Below are 17,987 nucleotides of genomic sequence, written 5' to 3'. Positions count from 1 at the left end.
ACTTGGTGAATCATCCTTTCTAACAAAGCATAAAAGGGAAAGAGGGAAAAAAGGGAGTCCAGTAAAACTAACACTTCAGCCAAATTCTGTGCAGTGTTCCACACCCATTGTCCGCCATCCCTATACAGAAAAAGAGAAGTACCTTTTCTCATGAGTTCTTCAGAGCAAACCTGGTCACTGTAACTCCTTAGCTTTTAGTTTGACCTTTCATTTTTTTCTTTCCAGTTAGAATGTTGTAGCCAGCAGGCATATTATTTTCCTGGTTCTGCTTACTTTGCTTTGTATCTGTTCACACAAGACTGATAGAGTTTTGACTACAGAATTTCATCTCAAAATTTTTGCCAAAGCTCTAATTCCGTTTTTCCAGTTACCTCCTGGGCAGCTATCCCTGAAGGTCCCAGTGGGGCCTCAGACTCAACAGGTATAGAAATGAAAGTTTTATATCCACTCCCCAAATCTGCCTATTTCCAAACTACCTTATTTCTATTAATGGTGCCACCATCTTCTCAGTTACACAGGCTCAAAACCTTGGTCTTTCCTTTCCCTCACCTTCCAGCTGCCAAGTCTTGTGGATTCTTCCTCCACCATTCGTCTTTTCTTCTGTCCATTCACACTGTGACCATCCCAGCTCAGACTCATGTTCTTTATCTTCTGGACAACAGAAGTAATCTGCTGACTGGTCTCCATGCCTCCAGGCTCTCTTCTATTCATCCTACATTTCATACCACTCCCAGAGTAATCTTTCTAATGTACAAAACTGATCAGGTCAGTCTACTATTCAAAAATCTTTGGCACCTCCTCCTGCTGAGAATCTGGGTTTGTATTCTCTAGCTCTGCCACTTATTATCTGGGTGACCTTGGATAAATCATTTTACCTCCTTTGGACCTCGGTTTCCTTCTTTGTAAAATTATGGGGGCAGACATGATTAAGGCGAAAATGTATTTAATAAGAATGTTTGTGTAGAACCTATATAAGATTGCATTCCATCTTGGGGAGAGAAGGGGGAAGGAGGGGGAAAAATATAAGATAAATGGAAGTGATTGTAGAAAACTGAGAACACATAAATTAATTAATTACAAAAATTAAGGGGCAGGAGAAGTTGACTTTTAAGGTTCCTTGCAGCTTTCAACCGATGATCCTATGAATGGATGACCTCTAAAGGATGAACTCTAAAGTCCTCACTCTCACATCCAGCTCTTTTTACAGTCTGGCTTCAGTCTGCTTCTGTAATTTCTTTCCCTCTTTATTCTTCATTCAGTCTGTGTGTCAGTCACACTGAGCTCCTGTCTGCTCATCACGTCTTGCCTCCTCCCACCTCAGTGCAACTGTGGCATGATTTTTTCGGGCTGGGTATGGACTACCCCCACATATCCATCTGTCAAAACCCAGTTTAGATGCTGCCTCCTCCAGGAAGCCTTCTCTGACTTTCCCTCTGCTGCAGGTGAAGTTTCCCTCTTTACATCTCTCCTTCCTCTTGTTTTGAACTCCCCTGTGCATTTGTCCCATCTTAACTTGTACGATCATTGTTTCTATGTGACTCTTGCCCTCAATAGACTGTGAATAACGAGTACAAAGTGTGCCTGCCTGCTCTCCTTCCCTTTCCCCTCTTCCTACCTTCCAGCACCTAGCACAACAATCAGAGAACTCAGTTCTACAGCACTTTAAAGTTTGCAAAATGTTTTATATTTATTATTGCATTTTATCCTCACAACAGTGCTGGGAAGTAAATAACTATCATCATTCCCATTTTACAGATAAGGAAACTGTGGAAGACAGAAGTTAAATGACTTGCCCACAGTCACACAGATAGTTTCCGAGGCAAAGATTTGAACTTAGGTCTTCCTGACTTTAAGTGAAGTACTCTCTCTATCCATTAAGTTGCCTTGATGCCTATAGACTATACATAGCGGACCCTTAAAATATGTTTGAATTGAATTATTCTTTGACATTTGCCGTATTTGTTCACTTTTGATATTTCTTAAAAAGTTCATTCAGCAAATCTTTAAGTATCTTCTGGGTACGAAGAAGTGTGTTAAGTGCTGGGGTAGAAACAAAGTTTAAAGAGAGCAGTTTCAGCCCTCAGATCCTAAAGAGCATCTGCCAGGTCTTCAGGTATGGGACCCAGCGAACGTGGACCTGAGGCTACATTTCGTGTCTCAGAGAGAAAAACACCACCAAGATCCCATGACGTATGGTGGTAATAAAAATAATCAACACATGCCTACTTGAGTCTGCACCAGGAACTCAGCAAGAACCAAGGTCCTGTATGGCAACATTGCTGAGTACTTAAACTAACCACAGGCTGCAATGCTTTCTTCGGAGGAATAACAGCCATCCATCAGCTGTCCTGCACAACCCAGCTAGGCAGTGATCTCAGGCAAGGTCGGTTTCCATGCTCAGAACTGCCACACACAGCTTTATGCTGAAGGCAGACCACGCAGTTGAAGGGTAGTATCTATCCTCAGAGCATCAATGTGACTGTGATGAGAACCCAATCCTGTCTGGTCTGATTGACAGAAGCTACAGCTCTGTGGGAATCTTTCTTATTTTTATTTTTTTGCTATGTGATTTTTTAAATTTAAAAAAGTATTTCCATTAATATTGATATTTCATATTAAAATATTATGTTGAGAAAAGAATTCTGCTACAAATTTATATGCATAGTTGAGCTAAAAAAAGTTGCCAATATAATAGGATATTTTTTTCCAAATGTCATTTCTCTTTATGCAACCACTGGGCATGGTTTCTGGCACACTCTCACACTGCAACCTATTTCAAAGGTCACTCATATTCACATTCTTTGTAGAAGTCCATTCCAAAAATTCCAAAGGAAATGTGCTCAGTTTTTATATAATATGGGTAACATGAGCTCAGCATCAGACAGCTAAATCAAATGCACTGACATCAAGAAAATCCTTCAAAGAGTCACTCTACCCTCCTTAGGCAAGCCAGCCTAGATGACAGCTTGAAGCTGCCAAAATTGCGGTAGTTCTTGAAAAAGTAACCAGAGGGAAGGGTTCACCTGGCCCTGCACTGCTTCAGCTGAAGCCCTGGTGCTATCCTGGGAGGGCTAGGAGTAATAAATAAGCCAGTATGACTGGGAGGAGAAGAGTAATGTAGAAAAAGTCTGGAAAGGCAGGGGAGGCTCAGGTTGTGAAAGGCTTTAATTGCCACACAGAAAAATTTATATTTCCTCCTAAAGGTGACAGGGAACCACTAGAGGTATCTTTCCAGACTCAATAGAATATGAATACCAGTTTATGGCATTTTATTTGTACAACACTCCTATGGTCTTTCACAGCTAGTTTCAGTGTCAAAGGACCCAGGTTCATAACCTGGCCAGCTTCCTAAAAGTAGAGGAGACAATTCATAACTACATACCCTTCTTGACTAGGCCATTCCACCTTCAAACACTCTCAATGGGTGGTGGCTATCATGACTTGTTCCTGTACCAGGGGTAAAACATCATCTTTGTGATAGACACGGTAAAGTAGCTCTCTTTCTCCCTTATTCTTGATCTTGCATTTTGGTCAAGGATATATACTTATTCCTTAAAAAAATTTCTGACATTCCTTGCCCTCAGGGAACTTACATTCTATTAAGGGGGTACAACCTGTTTATGACTAGGATAAACGGGCTGCCTTGGGATGTGATGAATTTCCCACATATAGAGATCTATAAGCAGAGATTGGAGAAGCACTTCAGTTGTCAATAAAGTTCAAGCTTTGGTAGGTTTTGTACTGCCTAAGTCCAAGGTCCCTTTTACCTATGAAGCTCTAAGATATTATTTCTCCTTGAGTGATATTAATAACCAACTTTACTATACTGCTAATATCAGTTCACAGCCATCATATTAATTTGATCCTTACAATAATACTGTAAGGCCATTAGGGTAGACATTGTGATCTCAGTTTTATAGATGGAGAAACTGAGGCTCAGGGAGGTTCAGTGATGTGCCAAAGTCATACATACACAAACACATATGTACGCACATTCACATATACACACATACATGCATATATATACATATATATGGTGGTAGAACCAGGATTTCAATTCTCATCTTCCGACACTAAGTCCAAAGCTCTTTACAACAAGATAGATCAAGAATGATTTTAAAAGGAAAACTGGTTGTTGCTCTGCAGAAAAGTCCTTAGAAAACAATGTCTAGGCCTATCCAATCAGTGCCTTTTAAGTAACACAAATTCATCAGTAAGAAAATCACCAAGTTAACCATTTTAAACCCCTCACTCCAGAAGACTTACTATGAATTGATACAAAGTAAGGCAAGCAGAACCAGGAAACTGAATACACAGTGACTCCAACAATCCAAGTAGGAAGAATAGCCAAACACTGTGTTATTATAATGATCAAGCATGGTCTCAAAAATGGGGTATGAGAATACATCTTTGCTTCTTTGCAGAGCTGGGGGACTCTGGTGTGGAACATGATGCATAGTGTTAGATTCAACTGATATGTTGGTAAGTTTTGCTGAACTTTTTTTTTTCATTCTTCCTTATAAAAGATGCCTCTCCAGAGTCATCAACCGCAGTAGTGGGGAAAAAAGAATAAGAACAATACTCCCTCTTCCTCTCTCTCCCTTTTTAATTTTCCACTTGGTCCCACCTCATCCCAACACATATCCATGGGCTCCTGAAGGAAATCTGAACAGGAAATAGGATTCTCTTAATCTGAATCCTTACTATTCATTTCTAAGTGCTCTTCTGGCACACTAGACCTAATAAGTGATGGATCAGTTCTTTGAGAGGCAGAACAGAGAGGTAAATCAACTTCAAAAATCAACAGAGGATGGACCAGAATGGTTTCTATCCCATTGGCAGCAGTGGAAGCAAACGAATGCTGTCCACAGACAAACTGGAACCCTTCTCCTTGTTCCACCCCACCCCAAGCCCCGGTCTTCACTCAAGGGAGCGCCACGATTTGGAAAACAGGTACTGGGTACAAGTGTGTTTCTTCAGCTGCGGGTTAGTCAGCTCTCATTTCCTTTGTTTTGGTTCCTTACTACCAAAGGAGGTTTGTGCAACAATTTACAGCTGCTCACCCTCAGCTAGGAGAAGGATATAATTTGTAGGTTCATAAGAATAAGAATCAGATAAAATAATGCATGGAAAAGTACTTTATAAACCTTAAATGCTATATAAATTGTGGGTATTGCTATAGTAATAAATTTTAATTATATATTATAATATATTTTTGTCTGTATCATAAAGGATACAATAGAGATATCTTCTTAATCCTGGATGCCAGGAAGTAGTACATTGGAAAGAGTGCTGAATTTGGAGCTAGGCAGCCTGAGTTTTAATTCTGGTTCTGCCATGTGCCCTTGGATAAGTTGGTTGGTTGACTATTTTGGACCTCAGTTTCCTCAAATGTAAAATGAGAGAGTTGTACCAGATGACCTATAATAGCTTGTCCAGCTCTAAATTTGCCATCCAGTGATTGTATAGTCATAACTGCAGACTATGAGACTGCAAACTAGAGAATTTGTGTATCAGCTCTGATTTATTAAATGAGGAAAGAATATGAAAAGTACTTTGCAAACCTTAACACACTATATAAATATTAGCTGTTGTTATCATTATTGTTTTTAATGACCACCACTTGACCAGATTTTGCTTTTTGTCTGCATTTTTCTACCACTGCTAGGTTCCAGAGGAATAAAGGAAGTGTGGAGCTTAATTCCCATGATATTTAACCTAAAATAATTGTCTAAGATTAGTCTAATGCTAAAGTGTGAGGAAAGAAATCTGGGGGGTCCTGAGCTTTTGGGAGGGGGTGGGAAGAGAGGGGGCTTTAAGCATGGGATATTTTTTTTAGGCTTTGAAGTACAGTCCCTTTTTTGACTTGTTTGGGACACCTGGCTCCCCAGCCTTGCAGCAATCCTTGGGAGAAGCAGAGGCTGCACCCAACCTTGGAATCTCTGGTGATGACACTGTGAAAACATCTGGTGATCTGCCTAGGGAAGCAGTGGACTATAGATGAAAGTTTTTTCCTGATTTACAGCAAGCTAGCTATAGGGTAATTTTTTCCCCCTTTCTCCATGAGACTTTGAGACTAGGCTACTTAAAGTTGTTTCCCTAAAAAGGCCTTAGGCCCAAACTGGAAACACCAGGATCAGAAGTCTGTGAGGGTGGAGGTAAGATTTCAGACCTCACTGGGAGTTGTGGTTGTCCACCATTCCATCATTTTAAAGCTAACATTGTTAATTTCATTTTTATGGATCTGGGAAATTTCAGATTCTGTCAAGGAGTGGTCCTGCTTCTCTGGACTCCAAACTTTATACTTTGTTAATTTTAATTCTCTTTTTGTAAAAAATAGACTGTAATTTATATAGGAATGACCTCCTATATCATCCTTTCAGGTCACTTAAAGTTGGAAAGGAAATTAGAATCTCAATGGGATGGGGGCTGAGCCATGAGAGATTAATATATTATTATAATTATTTGTAACTCTAGGCAGAAACTCAGGCTGCATTAAAATGAAAGGCTAGGAGGTATGGGATCCAGATTCCATCCACACATGTGCAAAGAGAGTCAGAAACTAAGGTATCTAGGTCCTGCTTGGGTCTTTTCAGTTACTTAGGCTGATAGTTCACAGCTTGGAAAGCTATCTGGTGGCTTAATCAGGCAGAGATCTCTGAACAGATATTCCAGAAAACCTCTTAGTGCTAATGTAAAGTAAGAGCTTCTGTGGATGACAGCATGCCCTCCTTATAATTTATAATGCCACTTATAATAAGACCTTACAATAAAAATGTCACTTATAATTTATTATATACAAATGTAAACAAAATATACTTTTAAGAGTTTCCATTGGTTTACTTATTTAATATCTTTCAACCCCTAAAGGTTTAGTATCTGTACATACCTGTTAATCTTGGTGCTAATTTCATGACAACAATTCAATTCAACAAACATTTATAAAACATTTACTAGGTGCGAGATACTGTGCGGGCACTGGGGATATGACAATGAAAAATTACACAGTGGCTATGCTCAAGGAGTTTACAGTCTATTGGGGGTAGGGGTTAAGACAATGTAGATGATTAGGATAGGAGTTAGAAAATGGCTAAGTGAATATGTTATGAAGGGTGGACCAAGAACCCCTCTAAGAAATTATTGAAAAGACATCAAATGTCAAAGTGAGAGAACAGTATAGACCAGTTCCAGGGAACTGGCTGCATCATGAAAGGAAAATGTTTTGTCTCTTTGGACAGTCCTTCAATCAACCCAGAATTTTTTGAGTTCCTATTATGTTCCTGGTGTGCTATGGTCCATGAGGTCATGAAGAGTTGGACACGACTGAATGACTGACCAACAACTGTATTCCAGGCACTGTGCTAAGTACTGAGGGTGCAAAGGAAGGTCAAAGAGTGTTCCTGGACAAAAATAATTCAGAAAGTTCTGGTCTTTAGATAGCAACCTCAAGGCAGGCATTTGGTGTTCCACTTGACATCTGATTCATGCTCCTCTGCACTGGTATGTGCACCATCATCTTCACATTCATCCTCACTGCATACTTGTGTTCTTCCTCATTTAGGACCAATGTGTGCTTTAACTAGGGCAGCTGGGTGGCACAGTGGATAAAGTGCCAGGTCTGGAATCAGGAGGACCTGAGTTTGAATCTGGCTTCAAACACTTATTAGTGTCTAAGTGATAAGTCACTTAACACTGCCTCAGTTTCCTCACCGGTCAAATGAAGTGGAGAAGGAAATGGCAAACTACTCTAGTGTCTTTGCCAAGAAAACTCCAAATGGGGTCATGGAGAGTCAGACGTAATTGAGATAACTCAACAAAAATATGTTTTTGAAAGGTACATTCTTGCTTTTCTCATCCTTTGCGATGGCTTTTCTTGTTTGAATTTTCTCATTGATATTACTACATCCCCTATACTCTGCCTTGGCAGTTTTTATGCCTTCCAAACAAACAAGTGGAAAATCACCAAATTTATATTCATGAAAGTTGTGTTAATCTTCCAGCTACATTAAATTATAAAAATCCTGAGCATTTAAAAAATCACTTATAGTGGTTTGAACAGATGTTTAAGTGCTATGTCATATAAATATGCATAATCAAAATAAAACATATGGAAAGGAAATATGGGAAGTAGTATTTCAGAAAAGCACAATGCTTTATGTTTGTGATGACTAATGAATGCATTTTACACAACATGAAAATCAGGCTTATCATTATCATTTTGTTTTTTAAGGCCTAAAATCTAGGTGAAGATTATAATGAGGGATGGATGCAGAGTCAGAATTGGAAATGCAATTTTCTAAAGCATATACAAAGCTCATTAAGCAAGGGGAAAGTGAACTGAATCACAGAAGAGTAGGATATTAAAGGCTCTGCAAACCTCTGAGGTCAATTATTGGCATCAGTGTTTCTTAACCCAGGGGCTATGAACTCCCTAGAGGACTGTGGACAGATTTCAAGGGATCTATGAATGTAGAGTTCTTAATCATTTGATAAGCTATTTAATATAATTGATTTCTTTGGCAAATACATATACGAATATACACATACAAGTATTTTATTTTATTTTATGCATTTAAAAACATGATTCCAAAGAGGGGTCCTTGGACTTCCCCAGACTTCCAAAAGGGGGCATGACACAAAGAGATTAAGAACTTCTGATCCAGACAAACCTCCTAATCAATCTAGGGCTCCCTTCTCCTACATCCTTGCCACATATGTGGTCATATAACTTCTGCTTGCTCACAGAGATATTAATGATCTCATACCATTCTGGGAAAACTTGAATAGGTAGAAAGTAGTTTATTAGATTGAACCAAAACCTGCTGCCCTTTGACTGTTACCTATCGCTCCTAATTTTGCTCTATGAAGTCACATTGACTAAATAAATGTCTTTCACATGAGAACCCCTTAAATATTTGACAGTTACTGTACTAGGTTCATCCAAGTCTCTTCTCTGGGCTAAATATTTCTAGTTCTACAAACTCCCCCAAATTATATCACTTCCAGGCAGAGACACTGTGGTGTAGTAGAGAGAAAGACCCTTTGAAGCTGGGGCATTCAAAGCCTACTCCTAACACATACTGACTATGTTAGCCTGGGATAGTTGAAATGCACCATACATCTCTCTGAAAAACTTTGATATCGATTGTGAGATATGGGAGACACTGGCACAGGACTGTGCAGCGTGGCATGTCTACATCAAAGAAGGTACTATGCTCTCTCTGTGAGCAAAGCAGAATTGCGATAGCTTAAAAGAAACATGAAATGTGCAAATTTAGAGACATCTCCTTCCCAAATGTTGATATGGACTATTTGTGCCCGACCTATGGTAGAGCCTTCTGAGCTTGTGTTGGTTTGACCAGCCACTACTGGACGTATTGTACATTGACCCTGACATCATGATGTCATTTTGGTCCTCTGATTTAGAAGGACAACAAATGAATGTGAGCTTGGACAAGTCACTTAATCTATCTTTCGGTGCCCTAGGGAATTTTAAGGTCATAAGTTACAGAGAAAGTGCTGCCTTCCATTGGTACTGGAAGCTCCCTCACCTGGGAATTCCCTGTACCAGTGAAATCAGAGTTCCTATCCTTACCCAGACATTTTGCCATTTTAGTTACTTCCTTTTAGATGCCTTCAACTCTGTCAGTCTCTTAAAATGTAGTGCTCAGAAAGAACTGGGAGCAAAGTTGGTGCCCATCAATGGGAAATGGCTAAATGAATTGTGGCACGTGAATATAATTGAATATTACTGGGACATAAGGAACAATGGCTATGAAAAGTTCAGAAAAGTAGGGGGACACGTGAACTGATGTAGAGAAAAGCCAGTAGAACCAGGAAGACAAAATGCAGTATAATTAAAATGATCACATTTGTCTTCAAAGAAGAGTTAGGAAATTGATACTAACCTCACTCCTTCCATTGCACATGTGGAACATAGTGGGTGTGGAATATTGCAAGACCGTCAGAACTGATGCCTGTGTTGGTTACTGTTACTGAACTGCTTTCCCCTTCTTTTTTTTTTTTTTTAAATCTTTGTTGCAAGGGCTAGTAGGGGAAGGGAAGGGGCATATGCAGAAATGAATGCCATGTAAAAATAAAAGGTATCCACAAAAACAAGATAGCATGTTTAAAATGTAGTGCTCCTAACTGGACAGAGTATCCTAGGTGTCATGTGACCATGGGAGTGACCAGGAGGACCACAGCATATGCCTCCCCTCTGGATGCTTAACACAATAATTAGTTAAGGATTAGTAATAGGTATTATTGAACCAGTCATGTTCCTTTCAGTAAAATCCTTTCAGTAAACATGTTAACATAAATAGCACATGCAACCTTCCCCAAAATATTACAAAATACTTAATGCATCTCTTATGGGCTCTTAGAACATGGGTGACAATTTCCACAGGTCTGTAATATGATTTTATTTTGAAAAAACACAAGGTCATCGAACAAGTTGCTTCACTTTTTGTGTGTGGTGGACTCTGCTTCCTCATTTGTATCAAGCAGTTGGACTAAATCATTACTAATGTCCTTTCTAGCCCTGAATCTATGAGCCTATGGGAGGCAGACTTTTATAGTTTCTATGGGAGGGGGAAGGTGAGGTTTTGCTTGTGTGGCAAAACAAAAAAGCACCAAGTTAAGACTGTGTCTAGTCCAGGTCTCCCATCTAAGAGTTTCCTAATCACATCCTGTTTAATTTCACTCACTTAAATCTCTAACATTTTTCAAATGTAACTCATTTCGTAGCTATCACAATGCTTCTGATTCTATCTGCTCTGTGGATAGTAGCTACGTTAAACTGACTACGTGGGCAGAATGGTTATACTAACAGTCACTTGATTTTCAGAGGAGACAACTAAGAAAAGACATGCTAGTTTTCTACTTTGAATCATAACAGGAGTCATTCTCTTTAGAGCTTTGGAATGAGGGAGGAAGGAAGAAAAAAGAAAGAAAAGAAGGGAGCTCTGGAAAGAAGGAGGGAGGGAAGGAAACAAACATTTATTAAGTGCCTGCTACATATGGGGGCCTGTGCCAAGGCATGGAAGGCCACTGGAGGCCATTCAGGACTTCTCCCTATCCACAGTGACTGAAAATTCCAAAGGTTAATGTGAAGGCTTCATATGAGTTCAGAGGACGAAATATGTGCATTCTCAGTTCCACATAAATCAGATTTATCATGATTTATTTTCTTAAGAAAATTCCAATCCAATTCTATGGAGTATATCAATTCAGTTCGGAATGGCACAGAAAGTAAAGGACAGGATGTGGGGCCATGGAGCAAAACCTCACCTTCCCCCTCTCATGGAAACCTATTAAAGTCTGCTTGCCATGGGCTCATAGGTTCAGGGCTAGAAAGGACATTGGTAATGATTTAGTTCAACTGCTTGATCACAAATGAGGAAGCTGAGTCCCTCCCCCCTCCCACAAAAGGTGAAGCAATTTGTTCAAGGTCACACAGGGAATAAATGGCAGAGATGAGATTTGAACTCAGGACCTATGATTTCTACTCCTGAGACTCCACTTTTCTCATTATCCCTTTAGACTATATGAATTTATGGAGAAAAAAAAATTTCTTCATGCATACACCGGATCACAGCTGTAAAGCTGGAGATGGCCTGAGAGCTCATCTTATTTAATCCACTCCTTTTACACTTGAGGAAACTGAAGCCTGAGAGGTAATATGATTGGCCACAGAACCAGAAATTGAACTTTGGTCTCCTGATTTCAAATCCAGCATACTTTCCTCTATTCTAGGCTGGTTGGTCTTGTAATGAGGATGTAGTTACGACCTCAGGGCTACCCTTACTAGATTGGAGTCCTGACAGTTGTATGGTGGTTTGAGGCAGTGGAATGAACTAAATTATATTCTTGTTGCCGCTTAATGATGGAGAAAAAAGGAAGTGGGATGGTTGCTGACCAATAATTATAACCATATCACCAGGTCCCCTAACTTCCCCCTAAACCCTCCCCTACTGCCCTTAACAATATATGTGCGTGTGTGCGTGTGTGTGTATGTGTGTGTATAGACATGTGTGTACCCGCACCAGTGGAATCATGGGGTGTGTGTAGAAAGAAAGAGGGAGATACAGGGTCCTAGTATTAAATCTCTAAAGGAAATTAGCGGAGACCCCCTCCCTCCTTCACCTCAGACGCAGTGATCACCATAAGACCTTCATATGGTTACCCAATTATTTTACTCTCCCAAGCTTCAGGAATAAGTCATTCAGCCGTGACTAATTCTACAAGGGAGTCTATAACACTGGCAATGTTGACATTATAAGGGTAAACCAAAGTACAGTGTCAAATCTCACCAGGGTCAAGCAGACAAATGTTGCTTTTATGTATTTATGCGTGTAAGGCGGAGCATACATGTATCTGTCACACTCCCTACTAATCAGAAACATGTGTCGTCTGAGGGGGTAATATAGGGGGAGAAAAAGGAAATCAGGTTCCCTGTTTCTTTGGGAGCCCTTCAGGAGTGCTTGGAGCATCTCTCTTTGATAGCAAAAACAAACAAACAAATAAAACCCCAAACAAGAAAATGTTGCCTGATGGGGGGGGGGGCATTTATGGGGCAAATGGGTCTTGAGATAATCCCACCAAATCCTTGGGTTGAGATTTGCTTTCCCCTTGAAGGCCAGGAAGGTTCTTGGAGCTCATTTGTATGGATGGGGAGGAGGAGAAAGGAAAAGTTCCCTTAGTGTGGAGGTGGTGTGTGTGTGTGCACACGTGCATGCTCAAGCATGCCTGTGCATACTCATGGGGTGGGGGTAAGGGGAATGCTGTTTCCAGGTTACTCCTAGGAGAGGAGGGACTGTGAAGCCACTCACTTTGAGGGGAGCACAGAATCCCTCTTCCGGGTCACCTTGTCTAGAACCCCCTAGCAGTCCCTAGAGCTCAGTCCTCAGGGTTATCCTTTCAGGACTGGGCCCCTAGGGCAACAATTGAGTGTCGTAATCACTCAGCATCTCTGTAGAGTGGGAAACATTTCTGCCTTCCTCCTCCTTTTCATCTCTTGCCAACGAGAGGGAGGCAACATAGTAAAGAGGATTTGGAGTCAGAAGTGGATCAGTTGTTTCTGACTCTTTGAAGACCCATTTGGGGTTTTCTTGGTGAATACACTGGGGTTGTCATTTCCTTCTCCAGCTCATTTTACAGATGAGGAAACTGAGGCAAAGAGGGTTAAGTGACTTCCCCCATAGCTAGTGTCTGAGGTTGAATTTGAACTCTGGTCTTGCCTACTCCTTCGTGCCACCTAGCGGTCAGAAGACTAGAGTTTCAACCTGTGACTGACCTTCATTTAAGCAAGTCTCTAACCTTCCTCGACTTGTTTCCTCTGTGAAATGAAGGGCTTAAACAGATGGCTTCCGAGGTCCCTTGCGGACTAGCTCTGTGAACCTTTGTCCCACAAATGTGCACTAGAAAGAACTGGCCTCAGTGGGAAATGCAATGAACCTTGGGTGAGAAGGAAATTTTAAGGAATACAACTTTCCCTCTGGGATAAGCAATACAGTATCACAACTCTAGGAAAATTTTGTTAAGAAGTGATTCCACCCCCCCCCCCCCCACTCCCCCTACCCCATCTTTACCTTTGTTTAATCGCCCCATCACTGTAAATTCAAAATACTTGCTGTTGTCTGCTGAAGAATAAAGGCCAAATATGGTGGCAGAACTTTTTGTCTGCAGCTTAAAGGTTGAAATCACATAGACCTCATTCAGGGTGGGATCCATTAGGATGGGTTTCAGGAAACTTGTAACCAGTTTTTGGTTTGAAGATGAAAGGAGATCGAAGACTGCAAAGAAGCAACAGGGGAAAATTAAACAGTGCGTCAACCTGGGAGCCGCAAGCGCTTGGGGGCCAGATCCTGGGTGACCCGGTAACAATTAGCCCTTTGCTCCCTTGCCCACAGTAAATAATGAGTTCTATTACAAGGCTGAATCACTAGCACTGTTTTAGAAAATAATGGTATGGTAATTTAATGCATTAGAGCAGTCCCGTAATCCCTCTTCCCCGACCTGAAAATCTTTCATGAGTCCTTCCTGCCCATAGCAGTGTCTCAGCAACAGCACCCTATGAGGCATTAAGGAAGTACAGATCAGCTGCAGCTGCAGCAGCAACAAAGACAGGAGACAGGACTGACATGAGAAACACCAGGCACTGGCCCCTAAGGGGAAAAACTTGGGATTCAGTCCTCAGGCTGTTTGGAGAGACTCGTCACTACCCACTGACTCGAGGAGAGGACAGCAACTCATGAGGTTAACCAAGCCTGGAGGGAGTTGAGATCTGTGTCGGTGAAGGGACTACCCATCCTGATGATCCCACAAATCTAGCCCAAGCTTCAGCTCAAGGATGGAAAGGAAGGAACCTTAGGGACCTGGGAGGCAGAGTAGAGTAATGGAAAGGGTTCTAGGTCTGGAGCCAGAGGCTTTGGGTTTCAATCCTGGCTCTCTTACTTAATACCAGTGTGACCCTGAAGTGAAGCCTTCACTTCACTAGCCCTCAGTTTGTCTATAAAATGATGGAGTTGGATTAAATGACCTTTAAGGTCCCTTCTAGTTCAAAAATTTTTTATCCTTAAAGTATTGGAGAAAACAGCCCATTGGTCCAGTGAGGCAGCAGAGACTTTACAGATAGATTGCACACCAATTCTGAGTGTGCCTGACCTTATACGGAACGAGCCAATAGCACTTGCTTTCAAAGACTGAGTTGGTCATTGAGCCAAGTATGTTCACGGACCATGTAGCAGGAGGAAACAGCATAAGCTGCAGCTTTACTAGCCTGTAGCATGGGAGAGCTTTTCTTGGTCCCTTTAAAAAAATCTACTCCCTTGAGGATTAAGAAGCCCAATTATTTTTTAGGGGACAAAAAAATCAGATTTCAAAATGGATTGACGGGATATGCCTGAAAGGAAACACACCATCTAGGGCATGAGCGGCAATTCACATCCAGACCTAGTGTCTCGAATTTGTTCTCCATGTGGTGTGAGGGAATTTTGGCCAGAACATGAAGGCTGCTACCTAATGTGTTTCAGAAAAAGAGAATGGAATCTTTAAACCTGGGGAGCAATGGAATTTTGAGACTTCCACCTGTAGAGGTGAGGGAGAACAAGGCAATACTGTTTAAAACTTCACTACTGGAGGTTCCTCTTTCCAAAGAGTCTCTGTAATCTGAAAGTTCAAGGATCACCCTCAAAACTAAACACATTTGATTTATGTTCTTGCTTTTCACCAGGGTTCCTTCTGTGACTTACCTTGGGCAAAACTCTCAGTTCCTTTCCTCCGCACCATTGAGTTTTCTTCTCTTAAGGGGGCATGGTGGGGATTAATTACAGCTGGGCTCCCAGAGTGTTTTGAAGAGGAAATGAGCTCCTGTACATTTATTCCATTGCTAAGGTCAGCCCTGAAGGTAAGCATTACCTCTTGAGTTAGAGGCAAAATTTCTGTTCCCAAGTGAATTCAGCTGGTACATTGTGTATTTCTCGAAAGCTCAGAGGGAAAAGGAACTTTCTAGTTTCATACTTTCATCATTTTCAGAGCTGAAAGGAACCTGATGAATTTGTTCAACTCTGAGTCGGAAACTTCAAATAAACAAATCTGTTTGGCATTTGAGAGTTTACAGTGATCAAATTAAGCAGATAATTCCAAATTTTTCATTTTATGTTGCGTATGCTTTGTCTAAGTTTCCATAAAATAATCCTGCCCTTATTTTGTCAAAAGGAGTAGGGGCTACCCAGACAGTGCCTATTCAGAGAGAGAATTTATAAACTATCAAACAAGAAATCTAGAAATGTGTCTTAAAATGTCACTTGTGACCTGCCAAATGATTTCTGCAGTAACGAAATCTCTTTTGAGTTATGTAAGGAGGAAAGCTTCCTCACTCAGAAGCTTAGGTCGCAAAGAATGCAAGTTACGGAGCATTTCAAATAGGTTTTCCAAACACCAAGGCAGAGGTCCAGTGCACCCTTAAAACACAACTAACTTCTGGTTGTTTAGGCTGGAATCGAGCAGGGCCGTTTACGGAAACCCTGCATTTAAATAGGTGACGACAGGAATGCCTAGGTTATTGGAAGGCTAAAGAACTCTGAATATAGATGTTACTGTCTCTGGTTTGGAAATATTGATATTCTGAGACCTTCTGATGACTAAAGGGAGCTTTCCCTTAAAATTTGTGTCAGTTCTTTTCGCTCTTTCTGTTTTATTTTTCCAGTATGGGAATGATCTAAGCCTGGCACCAATTTCAAACAGATGAAGGCCATGGCTGGATAGCACGTAACATTTGCGATTAGCTCTTCCTACTTAAGCAATTCTGTCTTTTTGAGCTTTATATTAATTTTCTTAAAGAGCTCTTTACCTACTTCATACTTATATAACAAAAGGGTTTGAGGTCTGACTTTTCAGAGTTGCCATTGAATATTATCATCTCTCTATGAGGGGAAAAGAGGACCAGTTTCTCCGCTCCTCTCAAATCCAGGTGAGCCTCAGGATTCACTTTGGCCCGGGGAGGAGACAGGGGAGCTGGCAGTGGAGACATAAGAGAGGAGAAGATACTTTGGAGTGGTTAATGGATATGGCCATCCTGGAAAGCATTTCTCAGAGGCATGCCGTATCTCAGAAGATCTACAAACTTTATACATAAGGGTGTCCAAGAAGTTATGGGGGCAATGGCTAAGCAGGGAAGGGGAAGTTCGGAACATTCAAGCTTCTCTCTGAGGAGAAAAACTGATTTCAAGCACAAGAAAGAATGTTTTGCAGATTGTTAATTTTTAAAGAAAACTTCAAGAAAATGCCAGGTGTTTTCATATTGCCCCTCCACCCCCAAACTTAGTATTCCTACCCATGATCCCCACCCCTTACCATGAAACAAACACCTTCCCATTGCAGAAATGTCTGATTACTTCATAATCACATTTGGAGACAGAATTTTAGAGTTGGACGGGACCTTAGTGATCTTAGACATAATTTTGATGACATGATTGTTGCTGCTAATACCATCTACTTAAACTTTGAGGTAAGGGAGATGGAAAAGTTGGAGAATCAGAAATTAAGAAGCACAAGAGCCACTTTGCCGGGCTCAGTTACACCTATGGCAAGCTTCAGAATCGGGTGATTTGGTTTTGTATCTTCCCGTCTGTCAGAACCCACTCCTAGTTCTGTGGCAAGCCCAGCCCAGAGACCGTGCCTTCTTACCTTGAGGTGCAGCCTGGGCTCCAAAGCCTGGCCAGGACTGGAGAATGATGTGCAGGAAGAGGAAGGCAGCTTTGCGTGTGGTTAACATAGTGCCTTTTCCTGATTTTGTCGGCTACTGAGGAGAGCAGAGGGCACAGCAGCCCAGATGTTGTCTGTGTGGGTATGTGCGTATGTCGGTCTTGGAGCAGCTCAGGTGGACGATGCTCAGAATGGGGCTGTGCCCTGGGCAATTCAGCCCCTCCAGTGGAGGAGACAGAAGCTCAGCGGGGGTACGTCTAGGGCAGGCCAGACGGGCGCTCTCTGACTGGGGCTCAGCATCTAACAGGGCTGTTTATGCTCGGGGCTGCCCCTGGCCAGGCGCTGGGGGAGGGACCGAAGCCGGTTGCAGCCCCCTTGGCTGTGACTCTCCTTTCACCAGTTGGGAGGCGCTGGGGCGGGTCTAGATGGACCCCAGGAGGAGCCCAGAGGCAAAATGGGGGCCAGAGGAAGGATGGGGGCCAGAGATCGGGGAGGGCATTGAGCGGGAAAGTGAAGGAGGCAGACGGGTTCTGGGAAGTAGGAGAGACACAGCACCAGGAGAGAATGGAAGAGGGACCTAGAGAAGAGGGAGAACGGATCCGACATGGGAATTGAATGAAGAAACAGAGGGCAGGAGGAGGGAAGTTTCAGGGAAGGAGAGGGAAAGAGGAAATTAAGTGAAAAAATAGAGCGAGGAAAGAAAGGAGGGAAGGGAAAACTAGGGCAAGGAGAGTTTTGTTTTTTTAAGGGGGAAGGAGAGAAAATAAGAGAGGAGAGAG

The 17,987-nt window shown here is 41.7% G+C and overlaps 1 protein-coding gene across 1 annotated transcript in view; it reads right to left on the bottom strand.

Annotated features, from left to right (window-relative positions):
• THBS4 (thrombospondin 4) overlaps positions 1 to 17,513 on the bottom strand; it is a 54,506-nt gene extending 36,993 nt beyond the window's left edge. Inside the window, exons 1-2 of the mRNA XM_072606440.1 lie at positions 17,191 to 17,513; positions 13,593 to 13,796 (exon numbers count right to left, since the gene is read on the bottom strand). Coding sequence (XP_072462541.1) covers positions 13,593 to 13,796; positions 17,191 to 17,278 — 292 coding nt within the window. The 5' untranslated portion in view covers positions 17,279 to 17,513. The remainder of the gene's footprint in view (positions 1 to 13,592; positions 13,797 to 17,190) is intronic.
• Positions 17,514 to 17,987: the final 474 nt, after the last annotated feature.

The sequence above is a fragment of the Notamacropus eugenii genome, chromosome 4, assembly GCF_028372415.1.
Source record: "Notamacropus eugenii isolate mMacEug1 chromosome 4, mMacEug1.pri_v2, whole genome shotgun sequence".
Taxonomy (NCBI): domain Eukaryota; kingdom Metazoa; phylum Chordata; class Mammalia; order Diprotodontia; family Macropodidae; genus Notamacropus; species Notamacropus eugenii.
Note: the sequence above shows the minus strand (reverse complement) of the source record. Positions and strands in the feature narration are given on the sequence as shown.